Source organism: Carassius gibelio, chromosome B13, assembly GCF_023724105.1.
Source record: "Carassius gibelio isolate Cgi1373 ecotype wild population from Czech Republic chromosome B13, carGib1.2-hapl.c, whole genome shotgun sequence".
NCBI classification, from domain to species: Eukaryota; Metazoa; Chordata; class Actinopteri; order Cypriniformes; family Cyprinidae; genus Carassius; species Carassius gibelio.
The window spans coordinates 29,538,295-29,561,620 of NC_068408.1; the positions used below are offsets into that span (position 1 = coordinate 29,538,295).

The 23,326-nt window shown below is 37.6% G+C and overlaps 2 protein-coding genes across 3 annotated transcripts in view; one reads left to right on the forward strand and one right to left on the reverse strand.

The window, feature by feature from the left end:
- The window catches only part of mcph1 (microcephalin 1), a 115,236-nt gene that overhangs the window by 35,502 nt on the left and 56,408 nt on the right, over positions 1-23,326 (reverse strand). The gene's annotated exons all lie outside the window — the stretch shown is intronic.
- The window catches only part of angpt2a (angiopoietin 2a), a 37,467-nt gene continuing 20,843 nt past the window's right edge, over positions 6,703-23,326 (forward strand). Inside the window, exons 1-2 of the mRNA XM_052573278.1 lie at positions 6,703-11,934; positions 20,774-20,929. Of these exons, the coding sequence (XP_052429238.1) occupies positions 11,656-11,934; positions 20,774-20,929 (435 nt within the window). The 5' untranslated portion in view covers positions 6,703-11,655. The remainder of the gene's footprint in view (positions 11,935-20,773; positions 20,930-23,326) is intronic.

Here is a 23,326-nt window from a genome sequence, read left to right on the forward strand (position 1 = left end):
GTAAAACATCTGCATTTTACATCGTTAATGGATGCGTTAAAGGGGTTATATGATGCTGCTAAAAAAAACATTATTTGGTGTATTTAAATGTTTATGCGGTTTAATGTAAAAAAAAGAAGAAAAAAAACATTTTACACATTGTACACTATTGTTTCTCCTATATGGCCTGTCTTCTGTAACATGTCGATTTTTACGAGGCTCGTCAGTCTGAAAAGCATGCTGTGCTCTGATTGGCCAGCTATCCAGTGCGTTGTGATTGGTGAATACCTCAAGCATGTGATGGAAATAGACATAGTGGCAGCAACAACAATATTACAACGGGGATAAAAGGCACTCCTTTCTTTGCCTGAACATCTGGGAGGAGTCATGAAAATCTTCCCACATAGTGACGTAGAGATGCCGGTATGTGTTAGAACAAGCCATTTTAGGGGTGTGTGGACAAGTCTTAACTTTTATAAAGAATACCTCTTTGGATTTGAGACTTTAGTCTTTGCAAAATTATAGATTTTCTTTATGCACCAAGAGCTTGTAACACTCCAGAGAAAGGAAAAATTTGAATTGGTTTATATGAGCCCTTTAGTAATATAATTGCATACGTGTTAAATCATTACATGATTGCATAAACTGGTAAATCAGTTATTTTAACCAGTTCATTACAACAAACTAAACTAAAAAAAAAAAACGAAAACTGCGGAAAAGTATCACACTTACCTATTTGCCTGGGGCTATGGATAACAGGTAAAAATGTTAGAAATATTGCAAAGACCAACTATTTTCTTTGCCACAGGTAATGTGGCGCACTAATGCTGTGTCATCTGATTTTTTCCCCCCGACTCCTAAAGATCTGATTGAGCATGATAAAAAAACTGAAAGTAATAAAAGCAAGTAAAGAATTCAAGATGGCACAGACAGAAGGCTGTTCTAATTTTATGTTATAGGTGAATCATATTTTAAAGACATGAGCCACAGGAATGAAGAAAATTATCAACATCACTGATGATGTAAATCTTAAGCAATCGCTGCTTTGCTTATGGTTTGTATCCGAGCAGACCTGATTTTATTATCCCTTTTTGAATGATGAATATAGAATATTGATACCCGTTTACACAGATTGTTATTTTCTCTTACATAGATGTTTCCCCATTAATACTCCATTGACCATAGTCTTTGCAGTGTGCTCAAGCACATTTTTAGACCAAATGCAGCAGTTGCAGGTGACAAGTGGCTTCCGTCTGTAATGAGGAGTCGAGGCGTTCGGATCCATGTGCAGAATTTTATTAAGAGAATGGTCATACAGGCAGAAATCAGGAACGGCGTCAGGTATGTTAGGGATATCCAGAAACATTAACGGTAACAAGCAGAGATCAGGGCAGGCAGCAGTGAATCAGAGTCGGTTTAAACAATACAAAATAATATACAGAAAGAACAAACACTAGGAAAACCGCTCGGTCCATGTCAGACAGGCTAAACAAGACTTCGCAGTGAGTGTGTGTGTAAATGAGGTGCAGGTTTGGCAAGGAAATTGGCTGATGAATGAGGTGCAGGTATGGCAAGGTGATTGTGATGCAGTGACTCATGGGGAATGTAGTTCGGGTGTTGTGCAATAGTATGAGAGGTGCTAGTGTCCAAGTGATGATATGGTGACATCTGGTGGTTAAAGGGTGGAATGGTCCTGAGTGGAGTGCCCTCTACTGAAGTTCATGGGCACTCCATCTAATGATCGTGAGGGTGGAGCAGAGGACCACCACAGTGGCGATGGCACAGGAGAGCAAGTCTGGTCAGGTGGGACTGAAACAGAGAACATAAACAGGTTAATAGTGGCCTCCGTGGCCGTGATGAGATGGTAGCTCAGAGATGGTGACAGAGCAGGCGGTGAGTTCATGGAAGACCTCCGTGGCCGTGACAGGACAGACAGAGAGTTGGTGGATGACCTCTGTGGCCGTGACCGGAACGAATGAGAGCTCATAGACGCCAACTATTGCTCTGGAAGTTCGGCTGAGATGTGACGAGGCTCTGGGGGTTCGGCTGAGATGTGACGAGGCTCTGGGGGTCCGACTGAGACGTGACAAGCCTCTGGTAGATCCGTGGTGATTTGACTTGGTTCATGAAGATTGTTGGTGACTTGACTTTGCTCATGAAGGTCAACTGTGACTTGACTTTGCTCATGAAGGTCAACTGTGACTTGACTTTGCTCATGAAGGTCAACTGTGACTAGACTTGGCTCATGAAGATCGTTGGTGACTAGACTTGGCTCATGAAGGTCGTTGGTGAATTGACTTGGCTCATGAAGGTCATTGGTGACTTGACTTAGTTCCTGAAGATCAACTGTGACTTGACTTAGTTCCAGAAGATCAACTGTGACTTGACTTAGTTCCTGAAGATCAATGGTGACCTGACTTGACTCAAGAAGTTTAACTGTGGTTTTACTTGAATCATGGGTGTTAATGGTGACTTGACCTGATTTTGGATGGTCAGCAGTGACATTACCTAATTCTGGACGGTTAGCGGTGACCTGACTAGACTCTGGGAAATCAATGGGACCTGATCAACGGGGACCTGACTTGACTCTGGACAGGCGACGGGCTCGCGGCCATCTTGTGCAGCGGCACTGGTCCGGCGGCCATCTTGTGCAGCGGCGCTGGTCCGGCGGCCATCTTGTGCAGCGGTGCTGGTCCGGCAGCCATCTTGTGCAGGGGCGCTGGGCTGGCGGCCATCTTGTGCAGCGGCACTGGGCTGGTGGCCATCTTGTCATCCACAACACCCACAGTAAATGCAGAGCCACTTAATTGAAGTGCCAGATCTATATAACTTTCAAGTGTCCCGTGAAGCTTGTGCAATGGCATGAGTGAGCCGAGTGGCTCAGATAGACCACCACGAAAAAATATCATCAGACATATCTTATCCAGACAAATGGGCCAGCTCAACAAAGTCCCTCACATAGTCCTCGTTGGGCTGAATTCCTTGACGTAGACACATAATTTGGGCTACTGGGTTCATGACTGACCTGGATGTACTCATTAAGGCTGCTGGATCCTGGTTTGGCAAAGTTTTCTGTAACAAGGAGTCAGAGGCGTTCGGATCCATGTTGTGACGTGCCTCTGGGCCCTTATTATTATAATGATTGTTGGGGGTGGGTTTGTTTGCTAATTTGTTAGGGGTAGCAGAAAAGTTGAATATGACTTCCAATATTGAAGAGTTCATTCGTTATCCATCGGAAGATCTTTTAACCTGTTAGCCATAATGGGACTCACAACTGAAAGTGCTCTACCAAACTTATTATTGTAACAGTTTCCTACTTCAGTGTGTTACAAACATAATTTTGGTGTCTTTGGAAAGAAGACCCTTTGGGCTTTACTTTTTATCAACTAGATTTGATAATTTTCAAAAATATTAAAAGTTATAGACACTGAAATGCCTTTTTTTTCTTTTTTTAAACCACAATTACATTTTTTATTTGATATGAAAATACATGAAATGATACCTGGAGTAATCTAGAAAAGTAATGGGTTGAAAGTCACATGTCTCATGAGTAGGGATGTGTACCGAAACCCGGTATTAAAATGGCCCCGGGGTTAAATTATGAAAGACCGTAGTATCAGTAAGATCTGATGGTACCGGTTCTGCTTTCGGTACTGGAGGGGAAAAAAATGTATGTACTATGTATTTTTGCTTAATAACGTTATCGTGCACATTTTATCTCACCAAACATTTCTAATGTGCAATCATATCAAGACGTTTGTCTGTGAGATCTGCAAGGTCTCTCATGCGTGCCGCGGAGGCTGTCAGTCACACACACACACACAACAAGAACGAGCGCGGCGCACACACACGCAGGGGCCATTCACATATCACATATTTTGCGCGCTCAAGTTCGTTATTTCAAATTTAGGCGTGCGGTATGCGCGCTCATAATGGAAGCGACGCGCACGCAGTGCGACGAACTCGGTTTTTACAGGCACGTCCGCACCGCATCGAGTTAAAAACATCTCAACTTTTCAGAATGCCGCAAGCGCACCGCTGGTCATGTAACTTCCTCACCTTTTCCATAACAACGTTGAAAGCTCAGCGAAGATGGAGGAACAACTGATGTGGATTTTAAAATTAATTTAGTAGCAGTGCTACTGCAAGCAGTTTTTGGTACTGCAAATCCATTTATCCATTTGTGAAAATTTCCGCATCTTCATGGAGAGAGCAGGTGCCAGCCCGTGGAAATAACCCCACTCAAAAGTTTGGGAACCCTTGGAAACATTCACAGATGCTCCAGAAGGAAACAGGATGCATTAAGAGCTGGGGGGTGAAAACCTTTGATATTTGAAGATCAAGGTAAATTGTACTTAATTTGTGTACCGGGAAGCATACAAGTATCTTCTGTTACTTACGAAGGGCAGAACTAAATGGAAAACATTTATATTTAAACAAAATAAGACCAATTCGGACTTCTTCATCGTGTTGGCCATCTTCATCTTAATGCATCTTGTTTCCTTCTGGAGCATCAGTGAATGTTTGAATCTTTTTAAATAGTTGTGTTTGAGTCCTCAATGTCTTCAATGTGATAAGATGTATCTCAAAATCATAAAGTCACTGCTTAAAAGGGTTCAAATATGTAAAGATGTTGGAAAACTGAAGAATCTGCAGGACCTTAAAGATTTTTCTGAAGAGCGCTGCTCAGTTTAACTGTTCAGAACAAACAAGAGACTCATGCACAACCATCACAAAACAGAAAGACAGCCGAGGATCATCAGATAACAGAACACAGTACTAAGAACCAAAGGGTTCCCAAACTTTTGAGTGGGGTTATTTTAATAATTTCAGCATTTTTTTGTCTTGTGGACTAAATGTTAATATCTTTTATGTACAATATCTTACTCAGGACAGTACTAAATATAAAATTACATGCATTTAGTATGATTTATGGTTTTTGAAAATTACTCATTTTTTACAAAACTCAATTTTAGTCAGCAGGACTCTTTGCAATAACTTTATCTGAAGTGAATTATAATCACCATACAAGGCAGAAATATTTATAAACGATGCAAAATACTGTGCACGCTAAACATTTGTAATGTCTGTTTTGGCTTTTGTGTCATGTTTTGGGTTTTGTTTCATTTTCTTGTTTTCAGGTATTTTATTTTGTTATTGTTTGTGTCATGCTTCCCTTGCCCTCTTGTCTTCATGCTATTGGTTCCTCTTGTTATTTGTGTCATGTTCTGATTGGTTTATTGTCGTCATGTGATTAACATTTCTGTTTATTCATTGGTTGTTTTAGTCGTGTGCCTTGTTCCCCATTGGTTTGTTCATGTCATGTGTCCTTTGTCTGTTATAAGTAAGTCAGGTTTTTGTCCTTATGGCTGGTCGTGTATTGACGTATGTATCTGCTGTCGGTGAGTCCTGTCTGTTCATGCCATGCCAAGTCAAGTCAAGTCAAGTCTTTGTTAACTGTTTGGATTATTGGATTGTCACCTTGTAAATAAACTGCACTTGGGTTCATCTACGCTCGCCTTCAGTGGATTGAACGTTACAACATTAACATTACCATATTAAACATGGTAAATATGACCGCTTGAAGAAATCAGATGTCAGCTTCTTATTCTCTATCACAATCGGGTAATTATTTAGTAAATTATCTGTCATAAGTCTCGTCTCGAGAGTTTTGCTCCATGTAGCCTATGATAGAAATATAATAATGTTTTACGTTCGGGAGCTAAATATGGAGATATTAATTACAGGTCCTTCTAAAACATTTGCATATTGTGATAAAAGTTCATTATTTTCCACATTGTCCAGAAGGCCATCATTGACACCCTCAAGCGAGAGGATAAGACACAGAAAGAAATTTCTGAACGAATAGGCTGTTCCCAGAGTGCTGTATCAAGGCACCTCAGTGGGAGTCTGTGGGAAGGAAAAAGTGTGGTAAAAAATGCTGCACAACGAGAAGAGGTGACCGGACCCTGAGGAAGATTGTGGAGAAGGACCAATTCCAGACCTTGGGGGACCTGCGGAAGCAGTGGACTGAGTCTGGAGTAGAAACATCCAGAGCCAACGTGCACAGGCGTGTGCAGGAAATTGGCTACAGAGAAGCAGCACTGGACTGTTGCTCAGTGGTCCAAAGTACTTTTTTCGGATGAAAGCAAATTTTACATGTCATTCGGAAATCAAGGTGCCAGAGTCTGGAGGAAGACTGGGGAGAAGGAAATGCCAAAATGCCTGAAGTCCAGTGTCAAGTACCCACAGTCAGTGATGGTCTAGGGTGCCATGTCAGCTGCTGGTGTCGGTCCACTGTGTTTTATCAAGGGCAGGGTTAATGCAGCTAGTTATCAGGAGATTTTGGAGCACTTCATGCTTCCATCTGCTGAAAAGCTTTATGGAGATGAAGATTTCATTTTTCAGCACGACCTGGCACCTGCTCACAGTGCCAAAACCACTGGTAAATGGTTTACTGACCATGGTATTACTGTGCTCAATTGGCCTGCCAACTCTCCTGACCTGAACCCCATAGAGAATCTGTGGGATATTGTGAAGAGAAAGTTGAGAGACGCAAGACCCAACACTCTGGATGAGCTTAAGGTCACTACCGAAGCATCCTGGGCCTCCATAACACCTCAGCAGTGCCACAGGCTGATTGCCTCCATGCCAGGCCGCATTGAAGCAGTCATCATTGAAGCAGGCTATTTTCATAAGCATTAAAAATAAATAAAATATAAATACATTTATTTCTGTGTGATTAATTTTGAGTCCTGATAAATTAATTCATTATGATCAATGTATCACGTATTCTATAGTAAAACATAGATATTTTTGAATTTCAAATATTTAACAAAGCATGCAAACAAATGGCAGCTTTTATCATGGCAGCTAGTTCCAGTGACTTATTTCTTAGTTTTCTGATAACTTCTCTTTTTTGCTGAAATGATGGGGTTTCAGGACGGTGTGCTGAGAGGCGTTTAAAGGGCATTTTTTAGTCATGCGCAGCGTACTTCAGGCCCTGACTGTGGAAACGCTGTGCTATTCTGGACCTCGGTGCTACTGGGCCGAGGCTGTGAGCCCCGCCTGGCCCGTTTTAACCTGGCCCGACAGTGGAAATGCGGCTACTGATTATAGTCAGACTGATGATACATGTGGCAACTTTTTGAGCAATGTTGCCAGGCAACTTCGGGCAAATGAGGCCATCAACAGGCACCCAGGTGAGACACAGGGCCTACAACCTATCTAATCTAAATTGCTCAAAAAAAAGTTGCCCCATGTATCATAAGCCTTAGATTTGTTCATATTTAAAAACATTTAGATGTATGTTGTGCATCAGGTGATAGTCTGTCAAATAAAAGGCATTGTTATCTGTCAGTCATTTCCACGCTGTTAGAAAAAAAAAAAAAAAAAAATTTAATAAAATTTTAGATGAGTTAAACATCTGTCCACTGCAGAGGTAGATATTCCAGAACTAATTTATCTCCCATTTGTTTATTTTTAAAGTGCAACCTTTGGTTTTGTTTTTAAACAAAACAGCACAGTGGTCCTGTCACAATTGCTGTATAGTTTACATCAGTTTAAGCTCAGTAAAACGGCACATAATGGTCACAAAATCGCCTATCATGTTCATCCTTCTGAATGATAAAACGGCAAAAGGAAAACGAGTTAGTGACAGAAGTGAAAATAGTTTTTATTTAATTTTATTCTATAGCTTCAGGAGAAAGTAGAAGTTAATGATAAATGAATGATGAGCCAATTTTTTATTTTTTTTACAAAACGTGAACAGGTCGCTAGTGTAATACAAAGAAAAAGAGTCCCAAAACTGTAAATGACAAACCCTTTTATCAGAATAAAAGGGACAAAGTTTTTGTATGCTGTAAACTCTGTTTAAGAAAAATAAGGACATTGTGTAATTTCCTTCCTCCTGCAACTTCCTTATAGCATTAAGTAACACAAACAGGAGCCCTCCCACGCAATGTTATGGGGAGATATGTTTCAGCCCCTGCACCTGAGCAATGACAGGCCATCCTGCTCTGATTTTGGGGGAAAGTAGCAATCATTTCAGAAATTAGGGGGACAGAAATGTAAAATGTAATAATAATAATAGGCCTAATAGTATCCATTTATATATGTCTAACGGACCAAAAAAAAATAAAAATACTTATTTAAAATGGCAAAAAATAAAATACACTGCTGGACAACAGCCTTTCATTTGTCTTCAATAATATGTTTTTTATATATTAAACTAATGACAATTTTATGATTATGATTGTATAATCAAACACTTTTTCAATTTTTATCAGAGTAAAGCAGAAAATATATTTTATAGCTTCTGTACTGTAATTAATGCTGTGTTAATTACCACTGTATCATTCATATAAATGACTTGAAAACACACACATAAACCATATAGCAGCCTGTAGCCGTAGACTGGTTGTTCACTGAAGCTAAGCAGGGTTGAGCCTGGTCAGTACCTTGATGGGAGACCTCCTGGGAATACTAGGTTGCTCCTGAAAGAGGTGTTAGTGAGGCCAGCATGGGATGCTCACCCTGTGGTCTGTGTGGGTCTTAATGCCCCATTGTAATGATGGGGACACTATAATGACAAAAAGCACTGTCTTTCGGATGAGACATTAAACTGAGATCCTGACTCTCTGTGGTCATTAAAAAATTCCCTGGCATCCTGGCCAAATTCGCCCACTGGCCTCTTACCATCATGGCTTCTAACCATCCCCATATCTGTTGATTGGCTTCATCACTCTGTCTCCTCTCCATCAATAAGCTGGTGTGTGTCTACGGTCTTCAAATTTCATCAGTTAAGGTTTATGCTTAGCAACAGTGGGATGTTTTGTCCATATTAGGGATTTCCTGGCATTAAAATGTATTTCTATCATACGAGTACGTTTTGGACTTTCTGCAAAAGATTGGCATCTGGCTTCAAGTATGAATGAAATATACAGCACATGAGAGCGCTCCATGATGTTCACGTTTAGGATAAAAATAAAACCTATGCAAAACGACGTGACTAGTATATTGATGAAAGAGCCATGGGGTTGCCGACTCCTGTGAGAGCTTGAAAGCATTATTTTTTTCATAGTTTGGCTGGTCCTGCGACTTATAGTCAGGTGCGACTTATCAAAATTAATTTGACATGAACCGAGAGAAATGAACCAAGAGAAAACATTACCGTCTACAGCCGCGAGAGGGCGCTCTATGCTGCTCAGTGCTCCTGTAGCCTACACTGAAAACACAGAGCGCCCTCTCGGGGCTGTAGACGGTAATGTTTTACCTTGGTTCTTGGTTCTAAATAAGTGCGACTTACAGTCCAGTGCGACTTATATGTTTTTTTCCTCGTCATTACGTATTTTTGGACTGATGTGACTTATATTTAGGTACGACTTCTAGTCCGAAAAATATGGTATATTTGACTCGCAGCTCTTCTGGATTACCTTGCCATGAAAAAGCAAAACGTTTTTTTAGTAACTTCTCTTTTTGGACCAAAGAGGACATTGTAAGTTTTGGAAATGTGTCTCCCAACCCTGTTCCTGGAGATGTGTTTGATAATGTGCACCTCCAAGAACAGGGTTGAGTAATGTGTTGAAGTACACCATACACAAGCTTTTAAACTTAAAATAGTAAACAGTGAATAACATTGAATTTATTATGACTACTTATACTTAATAATACAAATGTATAACATTTAGTACACTGGTTTGTCAAAAGTGGAATAAAGAATTAAATAAAAAATGTTGAGGTACATATCCAGTGAATACTGTCACGCACTCTAGACTGAAAAGGAGCCTTGATCGTCATCATAAAGCAATGTTCTCTCAGGTGTTAATGAATGTGACGACAAGAACTTGATATCCAAGCAGGAGACACCCAAGGGGTTAAAAGACAAAACATCCTCTGAGCGGAATTATTTCCTCCCTCAACACCTGCCTTCCCCTTCCTCCATGTCAGCTTTTCAGGCCAATATACTGTGATCATAGGAAATGAGGAAATGCTATGACAAACTGGCCTAATAGTATTCTATTTTTAAATTCCAATACTAATGCAGAATCAGACTTCAATTTTAATGGAATATAGACTGACTGTAATTTGGAAAACATAACGCATCTTTTAATTAACCATAAGTCATTAGTTTAACAGCTTTTACAACAGCCACAACAGTCTCAGTTTGCTACGTCACAAACCAACAACCAAATCACGTCAAGGGATTCATTCCCATCACTAGCATGCAAAGTATACCAATACCAACACAAAACCAAAAATAGAGCAAAAAACTCATGAAGCCATGGTTTAATGTGAGTTTAGAACTGTTAACTTGCATTATAGCCCATGGCAACAGTGTAAAAGTAGCCCGGAGTCAGACCCACCTCTCCCACATTGCTGTCTGCGAATTAAGAATCACAAATGGTTGTATTTAAGGCTTCAAGGCATTTCAGGACATAACATTATCAAGTAACTTTAACGTATGTTACAGTATTCACTGTAGTTGTCTGCAAGTAAAAACAGTTTTATCAGTCATTATCTTTGTATGCCATTGTTTTGCATTTACTACAGTTCAGTTGATCAGGAGGCGCTGGCTGGTGTCACTGAGTAGGGCTGGGACTAATTTGCATTTTCATAGATCAGTGTATAGGCTAGTAAATGAGGGTGTTGTGTTACACTCAAGCTATTTTAATGAGCTATTTCATGAGAAAATTAACACAAGAAAAAAAAACATTTAAATATGTCATTCTAATTATCAAAGATAAGTTTTAAGAGATAAAATATTTGAATACGGGGGACTTTAATTACAAATCATATTAACAAAATCTGAGTACCAAGTTAACCTGAAAAAGTTACAATTTGTAAATTTCTACAGAATTTCTGAGGATGTTTTACCCATCTTTATTTTATATTTTTCAAAAACCTAAAACCTCATTTCGAGTTTTCAATGACAAAATTCTCAGACTTTTGGACCCCGTTGTACTCTAGATCTAGGGCAGGAAATTATGGTCTAGAAATGATAGCGTGAGTGACAACTGAAAGACCAACCACTTTATCTCTCTTTAAACATGCAGGGGGAACAGAGCTTTGAAGATGAGAATGTAGAAGGACAAAAGCACAGCAAAACACACATCTGGACATGTGGTCCTATGGTTTGACTTGGACACTGCTGAAGTTGCGTTACTTGAATTATACAGCTGCATCCTGAGTTGCTTTTTTTCTGTAGCAGCCCTCTAAGAAAAAAACAAATACAACCATTGCGTCCCCATCCTCTCCCAATAGTAGGACCCACTGTCTTGGCTTTGGCTGGAGCAGATACAGACAAGGAGGAGCATCCAGCAGTAAGAGTTTAATTAGAGATCTTATCCAAGCAGCACTTTTCAAACGGAGGTCATAGGTCATGGGAGGAGTGTCAGTACTTTCACAGAGGACTCTATTAAGAAAACAGCCTCTTAGACTGATGAGAGATGAGTAAAAGCAGCCAGGGAGCAAATGACATTCTATTTGTGCTTCTGTGACACGGTCTCCTCCTCCTACTCTTGATGGCATATAAGAGAAGCTCACTCACAGTGGGAGCACAATCCTGGAAAAGGAGAATCAACTGGATGTAGACACTGAGAGGCTTTATTCTTGCAACATCCAGACCTCTAATTAATTACTTGCACAGGTAGTATTATTAAAAGTTTCAGAACAAACATGCTGAATGCCGGGATACTATTACTACTAAGTTATTGCCTTAGTGTTGGGGAAGCATTTACAGCCAATTCAGATACAACAGGAAAGAAGCAGTACCAGATACAGAATGGGCCCTGCACCTACACCTTTCTGCTTCCAGAACCACAGGACTGTGAAGGCCCTTCGAGCACCTACACCAACCAAGTACAACGAGATGACCTGGTTGACTATGACAGCTCAATCCAAAGACTGGAACAACTAGAAACCATCATGGAAAACAACACGCAATGGCTGCAGAAGGTACAACATTTCTCTTGTATATCACTGGAAAGAAATTAATTGTACTTTTCAAAAGTAGATTATATTTTTGGATTTAGATTTTTTTTTTTTTTTTTTGCTTTTTAAAATTGTTTTGAAAGCGGTTTTCTAAATATATATGTGAACTGCACTCGAGTCTGCTTAAAAGGTGGACAGAAGAACAGTTTAAAAGTACTGCAATACCATTTGAGTTTGTATGAATCAACTTTCCTAACTTGCAAATCATTACTGATGACGTATAATTTGTATCTTTACATGATACCACTTACAAAAAACAATTAACTTCTTGTATCTCTATTTCATATCTTGCAATGGTAGATAAATGCAAGTGCTTATTTGTGTGTAAAGTTTCGGTGGTGAGCTTCCGATAGTACTTGTAGCACTCGGGTTAAGACCCAAATGTGATGTAAAAAGTGACCTCTGTAAAAAGGGTAGAGCGTGTTAGAATCAAATTCACACCGACCAACCAGCATTTAAATCATTTTAATCAAGCAGCTAATAAAAATCCGGAAACAACATTAAATGATTGGATTTAAATTAATAAATGTAACTGCTTATTATATGATCAGACCAAAGCTTTTACTGGGTTAGGCTTGTCTTGGGCAGTAGCATGCTGTGTGGCGATTAGTTCACAGCGGTGATTTCATTTTATTTTATTAAATGTATGCATCATCTTTTATAATGTTGTTCACATGAATCATATACAGTATAATGTAATTTAAATCTCATTTAAACATACTGAAATATTCATTCATTATTTTGTAAAAAATGAAACTTGTCAATATCACATTTGCAATGGTGTTGATATTTGGTTAAAAAAAAACCTTCCTTGCTTGTGTAATATTATTGCTTTACTATATCACATAGTAGCAAACGATTTTGGGGGCCTTCTAACTGCATTCTACTGAAAAAAGATTGGTTGGAAACAATTTGGTAGCAAAAGTTACAGTAAAATTCAAAGAAATAAACATAACACTGAAATAAACATGACATTTTGAAGTACACATTGAAAAACAAACATACGTATATTTGTTCACACACACACACACACACACACACATATATATGCATGCAGGGCAAAAAGTGAACTCTTGCATCTTCTTGGAAGCAAAAGAAACAATATTTTGGTATGGCATAAGAAGGGCTCTTCCTCTTAGCAGTCCATTCTAAGACCTCAATCTTAAGTTTGTGGAAATCCCTCCCCCCTTTTTTGGTTCTCAAGAAATGTACTATAAGAATGTCACATAATTGGGATATCTGATTAATAAGGTGTCAAAGCGTTATTCTTATGTTCCAGTAAAACAATGTATTAGTATATGGTCACACTTTCATGTAAATAGGCAGAAGAAACAAGCCGGCAGTTGAATCTTTTGGAGCAGGAGTAAACTATTGATTAGATCAGCTTGCATTTACGATTATACAGTACGTCATGACACCCTTCACGTGAAGTGGCTCCAGAAAAAGGCTTGGTGGAATCAAAAGAGGAAGGCAAACAAAATTAACCTGATTACATTAGTCACAAATTCAAAAATAGTCATGTTAAGTGCAGTAGTAATTAGTCTTTCACCCTTAGCAAACAAACAAAGAGTGCCAAGCCACTGTCATTTACTTTTCTTCTAAGCATTTCAGAAATGTTTGCATCGAGAATGAAACTTGTAACTAATTTCCATCCTGTTTGTTTGAGTGTTGTCTTATTTCAGGAACTCAACACAACACAGGAAAGACAACATACCAGGATTTACACTCAACACTGCTGAGTTTGAAATCCTTTCATGGAGTGTCAACTCAAGTGTAGATGCCTAAACAAAATTTCCATTTCAGCACAAAGATTTAAGAAACTGAAAATTACACCAGTAAAGTCTTGATAGTCTCATACTGTACTATCGGGAACACATGATAGGTAAAAAAAAAAATTGATAGCCTGAATGCACTGTAAGTCGCTTTGGATAAAAGCATATGCTAAATGCATTAATTCAGTGGTTCCCAAACCTGTCCTGGCGTACCCCCAACACTGCACATTTTCTTTGTCTCCCTAATTAAACACATCTGATTCAACCCATCAGCTCATTAACCCATGTGATAATGAGCTGATGAGTTGAATCAGATGTGTTTAATTAGGGAGACAAAGAAAACGTGCAGTGTTGGGGGTACGCCAGGACAGGTTTGGGAACCACTGCATTAATTTAATTTACTATTCCAAAAAAAAAAAAAAAAAGGAATTTTTTTTAAATATTATCGCTTGCGTCTACAGTGACTTGTTGAATAGCTTAACAAACAGGGTATGCATTTCTGTAATTGAGGTTGAGGCAGTATTTTCTGTAGTCTTATAAATTGCAGGTGCATTTTCAAAGCTACATTCAGCATTTAAAAACAGTAGCAGAGCATCTCCTTCTCAGAATCATATACAGGTGCATCTCAAATTAGAATGTTGTTGGAAAAAAAAAAAGTTCATTTATTTCAGTAATTCTACTAAAATCGTTAAACTCGTGTATTAAATAAATTCTATGTACATAGACCGAAGTAGTTTAAGTCTTTGGTTCTTTTAACAGTGATGATTTTTGGCTCACATTCAACAAAAACCCACCAATTCTCAACAAATTAGAATACTTCATGAGACCAAAAAAAAAATTAATAAATACTTAATTATTGAATTACTGCCTCAATTTGGCTTGGGATTGAGGTGATCATTTTGTGGCACTGCTGAGGTGGTATGGAAGCCCAAGTTTATTTGACATTGGCCTTCAACTCATCTGCATATTTGGTTTCTTGTTTCTCATTTTCATCTTGACATTCTTAGATTCTCTATGGGGTTCATGTCTGGTGAGTTTGCTGGTCAGTCAAGCACACCAACACCATGGTCATTAAATTCTTGGTTAAGAGGTGCAGTGACTTTGGTTTTTAAAAAGACCAATAGACCAACACCAGCAGATGACATTGCACCCCAAATCATCACAGACTGTGAAAAATTTAAAACTGGACTTCAAGCAACTTGAGCTAGAAGCTTCTCCACCCTTCCTCCAGGCTCTAGGACCTTGGTTTCCAAATGAAATACAAAACTTGGCCTCATCTGAAAAGAGGACTTTGGACCTTGGGGCAACAGTCCAGTTATTCTCCTTAGCCTAGGTAAAACACCTCTGATGTTGTCTGTGGTTCAGCAAATTCCCAGATGCTGTGTGTGGTGGTTCTTGATGCCTTGACCCCAGCATCAGTCTATACCTTGTGAAGTCCACTCAAATTCTTGGACCGATTTTGCTTGACAATCCTCATAAGGCTGCGGTTCTCTCAGATAGTTGTGCATCTTTTTCTTTCACACTTTCTCCTTCCACTCAATTTTCTGTTAACATGCTTGGATACAGCACTCTGTGAACCTCCAGCTTCTTTGGCAATGAAGGTTTGTGGCTTACACTCCTTGTGAAGGGTGTCAATGATTGTCTTCTGGACAACTGTCAGATCAGCAGTCTTCCCCATGATTGTGTAGCCTAGCGAACCAAACTGAGAGACCATTTTGAAGGCTCAGGAAACCGTTGCAGGTGTATGGAGTTGATAAGCTGATTGGCATGTCACCATATTCTAATTTGCTGAGAAAGTGAATTGGTGCTTTTTTGTTAAATCTGAGTCAAAAACATCACAATTAAAAGAACCACAGACTTAAACTACTTCAGTCTGTGTGCACTGAATTTAACCCTCTGGAGTCGATTAACACGTAACAGTACGTGTTATGAGGTATTTTCTCCTGATAACCCCAAAAAGAACTTAAATTACGTAATTTTCGTACAGATAAGAGCAATACATCAATCGAATCTGTAAAGGGTCTACTTTTTGTACACTGACATAACAAAACTTTGTGCACTTATAAAATAAAGATAACAAAATAGGTGTGATAACAGCTGCGCTGATCTTCATTTACAAATGTGTCATTAAAATTGACACATAACTCAGTAACTCAGTGAATTTCTCAACGAAGAGACATGGGAGATATCTCTATAGAAAGCCTGACATGTCTACTTTTAAACTAAACAAGTGCTGCTGAAAATAAACATTCTGGGATAAAGAAATCCATATGAAAACAACACAATGTCTGTTTTTCACGTCTCCCTTCATTATTTTCTAATGTGACCACACCCAGCGCTGAACGCTCTAATCCGATTCTAATGTTTCACTGAAGTGCGCGGCTTGAATACGCCCACACAACAGAAAACAACGCAGCAAGACTGTTCAAGTTTTTATTTTTGTAAGTCTCTTTTTATTTATATACTTGTACTAGTTTTCACATAACGTGTAAACATTTTACTAGTTGGACTTTTTCAAAATACTTTTTCCAAGCTATAATCCCTGACTAAATGTATAATCAAGTCAAACATTATGAAGTTTCAATAACAATATACAGTACTATACCATTCAAAAGCTTGATGTAAATAATATAAATGTAACAAATAAATGTAACTGTAACAAATGCAACAATGCTGTTCTTTCAATTTATCCCCCCTAAAAAACCTGAAAAAAATATTCTGAGCTCTTTTCAACATTAATAATAATATTAATAATAATAATATTAATTAGAGGTCGACCGATATATCGGGCCAATATTTGTCTTTTTTTTTAATATATCGGCATCGGCCGATATCAGTGTTTAGTAGCGCCGATTTAAAGTGTTATTGGTGCGGGGGAAAGTGCTGCTGCCACTGCATGTGAAGCACCCCAAGCCAAAACTTTTGGAAGATTCAACAACAGTCCTCGGAGTTAAAGGTAGTCAGAGAATTTAATTTGAACGGTGAACACAGAACAGTGAATGACATTTGTTCGGAAGCATTTATATGATGTAAATAATATAAATGTAACAAATAAATGTAACTGTAACAAATGCAACAATGCTGTTCTTTCAATTAATCCCCCCTAAAAAAACTGAAAAATATTCTCAGCTCTTTTCAACATTAATAATAATATTAATATTAATAATAATAATAATAATAATAATAATAATAATAATAATTAGTGGCCGACCGATATTTGTCATTTTTTTATATATCGCATCGGCCGATATCCGTGTTTAGTAGCACCGATTTAAAGTGTTATTGGTGCGGGGGAAAGTGCTGCTGCCACTGCATGTGAAGCACCCCAAGCCAAAACTTTTGGAAGATTCAACAACAGTCCTGGGAGTTAAAGGTAGTCAGAGAATTTCACTTGAACGGTGAACACAGAACAGTGAATGACATTTGTTCGGAAGCATGGTTTGATGCAGACAATAACCAGTTTTCCATCCAACTCATTTGCATTTAGGGATGTCAATATTCGATAATTTCCATGATCAATCGTCGTTTAAATTAACGATCAATTAATAACCTTAATGCTGCAAAATGCGTTTGCAGCGGTATTATTATTATGTGCAAAAGCCACTTGGAAAAAAAGCTTTCTCGCCTGAATTAAAAGGGTTTTAGTATGAATAAAATGCTAGTAGCAGGACTGTAAAATGAATAGATGTGATTATGATAATCTGATAAAATGAAGAGAGCGCGCCATATGTTGGAGATCATTTTACTTTGTTAACTGTTCCCGTCAAGTAGACCGCTGAATGCGTCTCTTTAATTAAAAAATTATCCAAATATATATATATATATATATATTTATATATATATATATATATATATATATATATATATATATATATATATATTTTTTTTTTTTTTTTTTTATGTAAACTAAACAGAAAAGATCATCCTCTTCACATGAGCAAAAATTTCCTTGGCATAACAGCAGAGTGGACCGTTATACTACGCTCTATTTAAACTGACCAGTGTAACCTTGTATATGTTTGGTTGACTGTACTTTATTTGAATAATGAACAGACTGCGATGTAAGTTTGAAATTAGAATGCACTTTAGATGTTCTGTGTCATTTATACCAAACACAAACGTTGCTTGTTGCTAGTGTGTTTGCAGCACTACTGTTATTTATTTTTTATATATTTATTTTTATATATTTCTCAGTTTAATTCATTTTTATTTCTAAAATTGTATTTATTTAAATGTATATTTAAAGGGGGGGGGGTGAAATGCTAATTTTCACTCTATCTCCTGTTAATCTTGAGTACCTATAGAGTAGTACTGCATCCTTCATATCTCCAAAAAGTCATTAGTTTTATTATATTTATAAGAGAAAAATAGTCTGTGCCGATTTTTTTCGGAAAAACACGAGCCGCTGGAGGCGTGACGTGTGGGCGGAGCTAAAGAATCACGAGCGCGAGTAGGCTTTTGCGTTGAGAGCGTTTGGAAGTTGTGACATTACCCTGAGGAAAAAAAAACATCATCCAAAACAAACCATGGCTAACAGTCAGATTCAGCCGTTTATTTATGATCCAGAATCAGATCCCGAGGCTGAAACTGAACGAGAGCAGCAGCAGCAACGACTACAACAGCATCTCTATGTGGTATGTATTGAAACTGTATATATTTGCTTATGTAACCCCTCTCTCCCGGGTCCTTTCTGACGCTCCTCGCACTCGCTCCGAGCGGGGCTTGAACCCGGGTCTCCTCTAACAAGGAGGCTAAAAGGCTACAGCCACTAGCTTCTGTTGCTAGTGCGTCTCTTGAGATCGGGGAGGTTTACCTGCACAGCACTAACTCGCTGACCCCCGTTACACTTAGCGGTTTTGGAAAATGACTAAGTTCCACTTTATGTCGTCTTTTTTTTTTTTTAAGCTGTACGTGTGGAAAGTGCAGTTTGATGACAACATCGCATGTTGTTTACTTGATGTGCTTACGTGCCGATAGCTAAGTTAACAACACAGAGATATTTGAAGCAGTTTTACTCACAGCCTGCGGTTCCAACACTCGATCGTGACCCTTTTTCGGTGGGACTGCATTATCCTTAAGAAATAAACGATATACAAATCCGGCATCAAACTGGGCCTTGTTCGTAAAACAAGCATCTTCTAAATGCAGGGAACAAACAAAAACACTTGCACAACTCCGTCGATGCTCTTTAAAAATAAACTCTGTCCACTGGTCCCTTGATGTTTTTTTTTTTTTTTGGTAATCTGTGCAGGGTTGTCCTGCCCTCGCAACCAAAAACACACTTCTTTTGTGACATTTCGCTCTCGCTCTGGTCAGTGAATGTCTCGTCTCTGCTCTGCTATACGGGAGTGCGCGCTCTTCCGGCAGAAGTGCTCTTAGGACCCATATAAGGAAATTCCGCTCCATCTAACATCTCACAGACCCATACTCGAAAAAAAACTTTCCGAAACTTGTGACAAACCAGGAGGAGTATTTTTGGAACAAAAATACTCCTTCAAACGTACAAATTAATTTTTGAAACTTTGTCCATGTTTAGCATGGGAATCCAACTCTTTAACAGTGTAAAAAACTCAGTATGCATGAAATAGCATTTCAACCCCCCTTTAAGTTTACATTTATGTTCCAACAAACTTGAAAAATTCTACTTGATAAATGCTTTAAAACTTTTATGTAAATGATTGACACATATATATATATATATATATATATATATATATATATATATATATATATATATATATATATATATATATATATATATATATATAACCTGTTTATATATTCAATACTTGGTCAGTTTATTGATTTGTTTGGTTAACGTTGGATAAATTTTTTATTTTAATACCGTGCAGTGCACAAAATTAAGATTCGAGAGATCTAGAGATTCTAGTCAGTGCTCAATAAATGATTGTCACTTGTCACTTATTATTAGTGTGACATATTTGGCATGCAAATGAAGGGGAAAACTTCAAGATATTGACCCTAAAAATCTGCAGCACATATCGGCCATCAGCTGAGCCTGACATCTAAACATCGGCATCGGCTATAGAAAAACCCATATCGGTCGATCTCTAATAATAATAATAATAATAATAATAATAATAATGATATTATTATTATTATTTTTTTTTTTTTGTAGAAAATAAGATTGTTAAAAGGATCTCTGAAGGATTGTGTGACTGGAGTAATGATGCAAAAAATTCAGTTTGAAAGTCAGCATTGATTGTTCCTAATAAATTGTTTAACTGCACTCCCAAGTGGATATAAAATTATGTTGTGGGATAATTAAATATATTCTAAATAAACTACAAACATAAAATTATATAGATTTATGTTGTCCTCACATTCTTTCTTGTAACTCCTCCCTCTCGGTCACACAGCTGACTGAAAGGCTCATTATGCAGGCCTTTGTCTTCTCAGGTGTAAATCACAATGATATTCATGATACTTGATGCCTACTCGCATATGACTTTTACCAACAAAAAGTGTCTTAGAAAATTTAAATCAATTTACTGTTTTCTGCGAGTGAGTAAACAAGATTATTTTCACATCATTTAGAAAGAAAAATTCTAGGCTTCAAGCTCCAATTCTCAAAAGTCCCGGGAATCAATATTCTGTATGTGTTTTATTGACTTATTCAAGTGATTTAACATTTTAGTTTTTCACTAACACATAAGATATTTTTTTCTCAAAAACACATTCATGTACATATATGCTGCTCACATATTATAGCCCAATTTGTGCTGATTACAGTGAGATTAGACTGAAAAAAGCACAAATGTCAGGGCATGACAAAACTTCTCCAGGCCCCAAAAATAGCCTTACTCCAGAGGGTTAATACACGAGTTTCACAATTTGAGTTGAATTACTTAAATTAACCTTTTCACATTTTAATTTACTGAGATGCACCTATACATGAAGAGATACAGATAAAGTGGTATCACATAGGTAAACCGAGGTGCAGATAGTGGTATCATTGACTTCAGATACAACCGGTATAAATAAATCAAATAATCTGATTTCATCCACAGCTGGAGAACTACATCCAGGAGAACCTCAAACAAGACATGGCCCAAATTCAAAATGATGTAGTTCAAAACCACACAGTGACCATGATCAAGATTGGGACCAGTCTCCTGAGTCAGACAGCAGAGCAAACTCGAAAAATCACTACTGTAGAGGCACAGGTGAGGGTTGTTACTTCACTGTCTAATTCAGCAGACATGGAGTTTCAATAAATAACAGGACTCAACAGATTTAATTTTTTTTATGATTGGCCTGGTTTGGCAAGTTGTTTGGAATTTTGTTTGCCCTGCTAAAATGTTTTCTGGCTACATCACATGGGTTCTTTTTGTATAAACAATAACACCAGAAATGTAGATAACTGGGAAAATTTTATAATTCTAAATTTCAAATTTGATACAGCAGAAAAACGACCATTAGCCAAACTATTATAAGTTCAGACATAATTGAAGACAGCTGAACAACCAGTAATAGAATTTGTATCAATAGAAATTTAGAGATTTCTGATTTCATGGAAAAAATAAACAAATCTGACAAAAATCTGGGAAAGTTGGCTGTGGCTGGATATTTATGATCAAAAGTTTATTTATTTTTTACATAATTACATTTTGGTTCCTTTGTAGTTTTTCTGAATATCAACAATATTAAATTTTACTCTCTACTTGACTAAATGTTTTAAATATGTACTCTAACTTTGGTTTCTAACTTTTTTCTGCTACACAAGTAGTAATATCGCCATCTACAGGACAATAACACAACTTGACAGTTCTACATTTGTTTTGTATGGAATCATATGGGTAGCAATATTCAATCTGGAATGTAATATGCAAAATGACAATGCAAAATGTAAAATGACAATGCAAAATGTAAAATGGCAATGCATTTCTGTATTTACATTTACCAATACATTTGTGCAACGTTTGGTGCAAAATGAAAATAAAAATTAAATTACATAATTTTTCATTTGCCATTTTACACACTAGTTTTAATATGTAAACACTCACAGTCAAGACACTTATGATTGCATTTTCAAATGAATACAGTGCATATAGTTCCGTGGAAGTTGAAATAAAAATCAATAATAGACTGAACAGTTCCATGTCTGTAACATTTAGCACTCTCATCTTTTAAGTCATAAGGCACTAGGTATGTGTGTGCGACATAAATTGTGAAAATAGTTTACATTTCTTAAATAGATTACTAATATTAGTTTTATTACATACTAAATTGAATGATGTTTCTCTTTTTAGTCTTCTTTGTTGGGCTTGAGAAAGACAACATATTTACCGTATTTTCCGGACTATAAGTCGCACTTCTTTTCATAGTTTGGCTGTTCCTGCGACTTACAGTCAGGTGCTACTTATCAAAATGAATTTGACATAAACCAAGAGAAATGAACCAAGAGAAAATATTACAGTCTACAGCCTCGAGAGGGCGCTCTATGCTGCTCAGTGCTCCTGTAGTCTAACACTGAAAACATAGAGCGCCCTCTCGCGGCTGTAGACAGTAATGTTTTCTCTTGGTTCTTGGAACTAAATAAATACGACTTATAGTCCAGTGCGACTTATATATGTTTTTTTTCCTCGTCATGACGTATTTTTGGACTGATGCAACTTATACTTAGGTGCGATTTATGGTCCAAAATATTCAAATATTATGCTAATTAACAGTGATCGGTGGTTTCAGACATTCATTTCAGACAGCCGCACTCGCACAGACTCTTATTCTGCCTGAAAGAATGAAAAGACCGTGCTGAAGGTGGAGCGATTCGACTAATCAGATGAAAGGAGCGTTTCAGCTCCGCCCACAAGTGTGAATTAAATATTGAAGCCATAAACCGAAATGATCAAAACATGATCTTGGTCTTATCCATGTTCTGTCACTTGAATCCTCTTGAGTCTTGAGTCTCTTGATCTTCTGCAAGCCCCGCCTTGTTCACACAGTGATTGACATGGCGCGAGGTGGCGGAGACGTGATCAGGCTTGGAATGCATTTTCAATGTGCACATTGAATTTTGCTACATTCATTGCGGGACATTGAACGAAAACGCAATCGTAAGTTTGACTGTGAGTGTTAATGCAATTAAGGAAAATAGCATTTGAATGATAATTTTGCCACAGTTTTTGCTTGAACATGTTATACATATCTAATAATTTCTGTAATACATTTTCATTTTTCAACTTATAAAGCATTAGAATTAGTATTCATTTTACGTATTAAAACTAGTGTGTGAAATGGCAAATGACAATTATGTAATTTAATTTTCATTTTGCACCAAACGTTGCACAATTGTGTTGGAAAATGTAAATGTAAAAACAGAAATGCATTGCCATTTTACATATTTCATTTTCATATTACATTCCAAATTGATTATTGCTACACATATGCTTCCATAGTTTTGTACCTCAGGAGTTTTACCGTATTTTCCACAATATGAGGCACACTTAAAAGCCTTATAATCTGGAGCGCCTTATATATGGATCGAGGCGCTCTGTCAAAATGTGGACATTCCCTTTATCACAGCTCCATCTACTGGATGTATAACGCAATCCCAGTGAAAC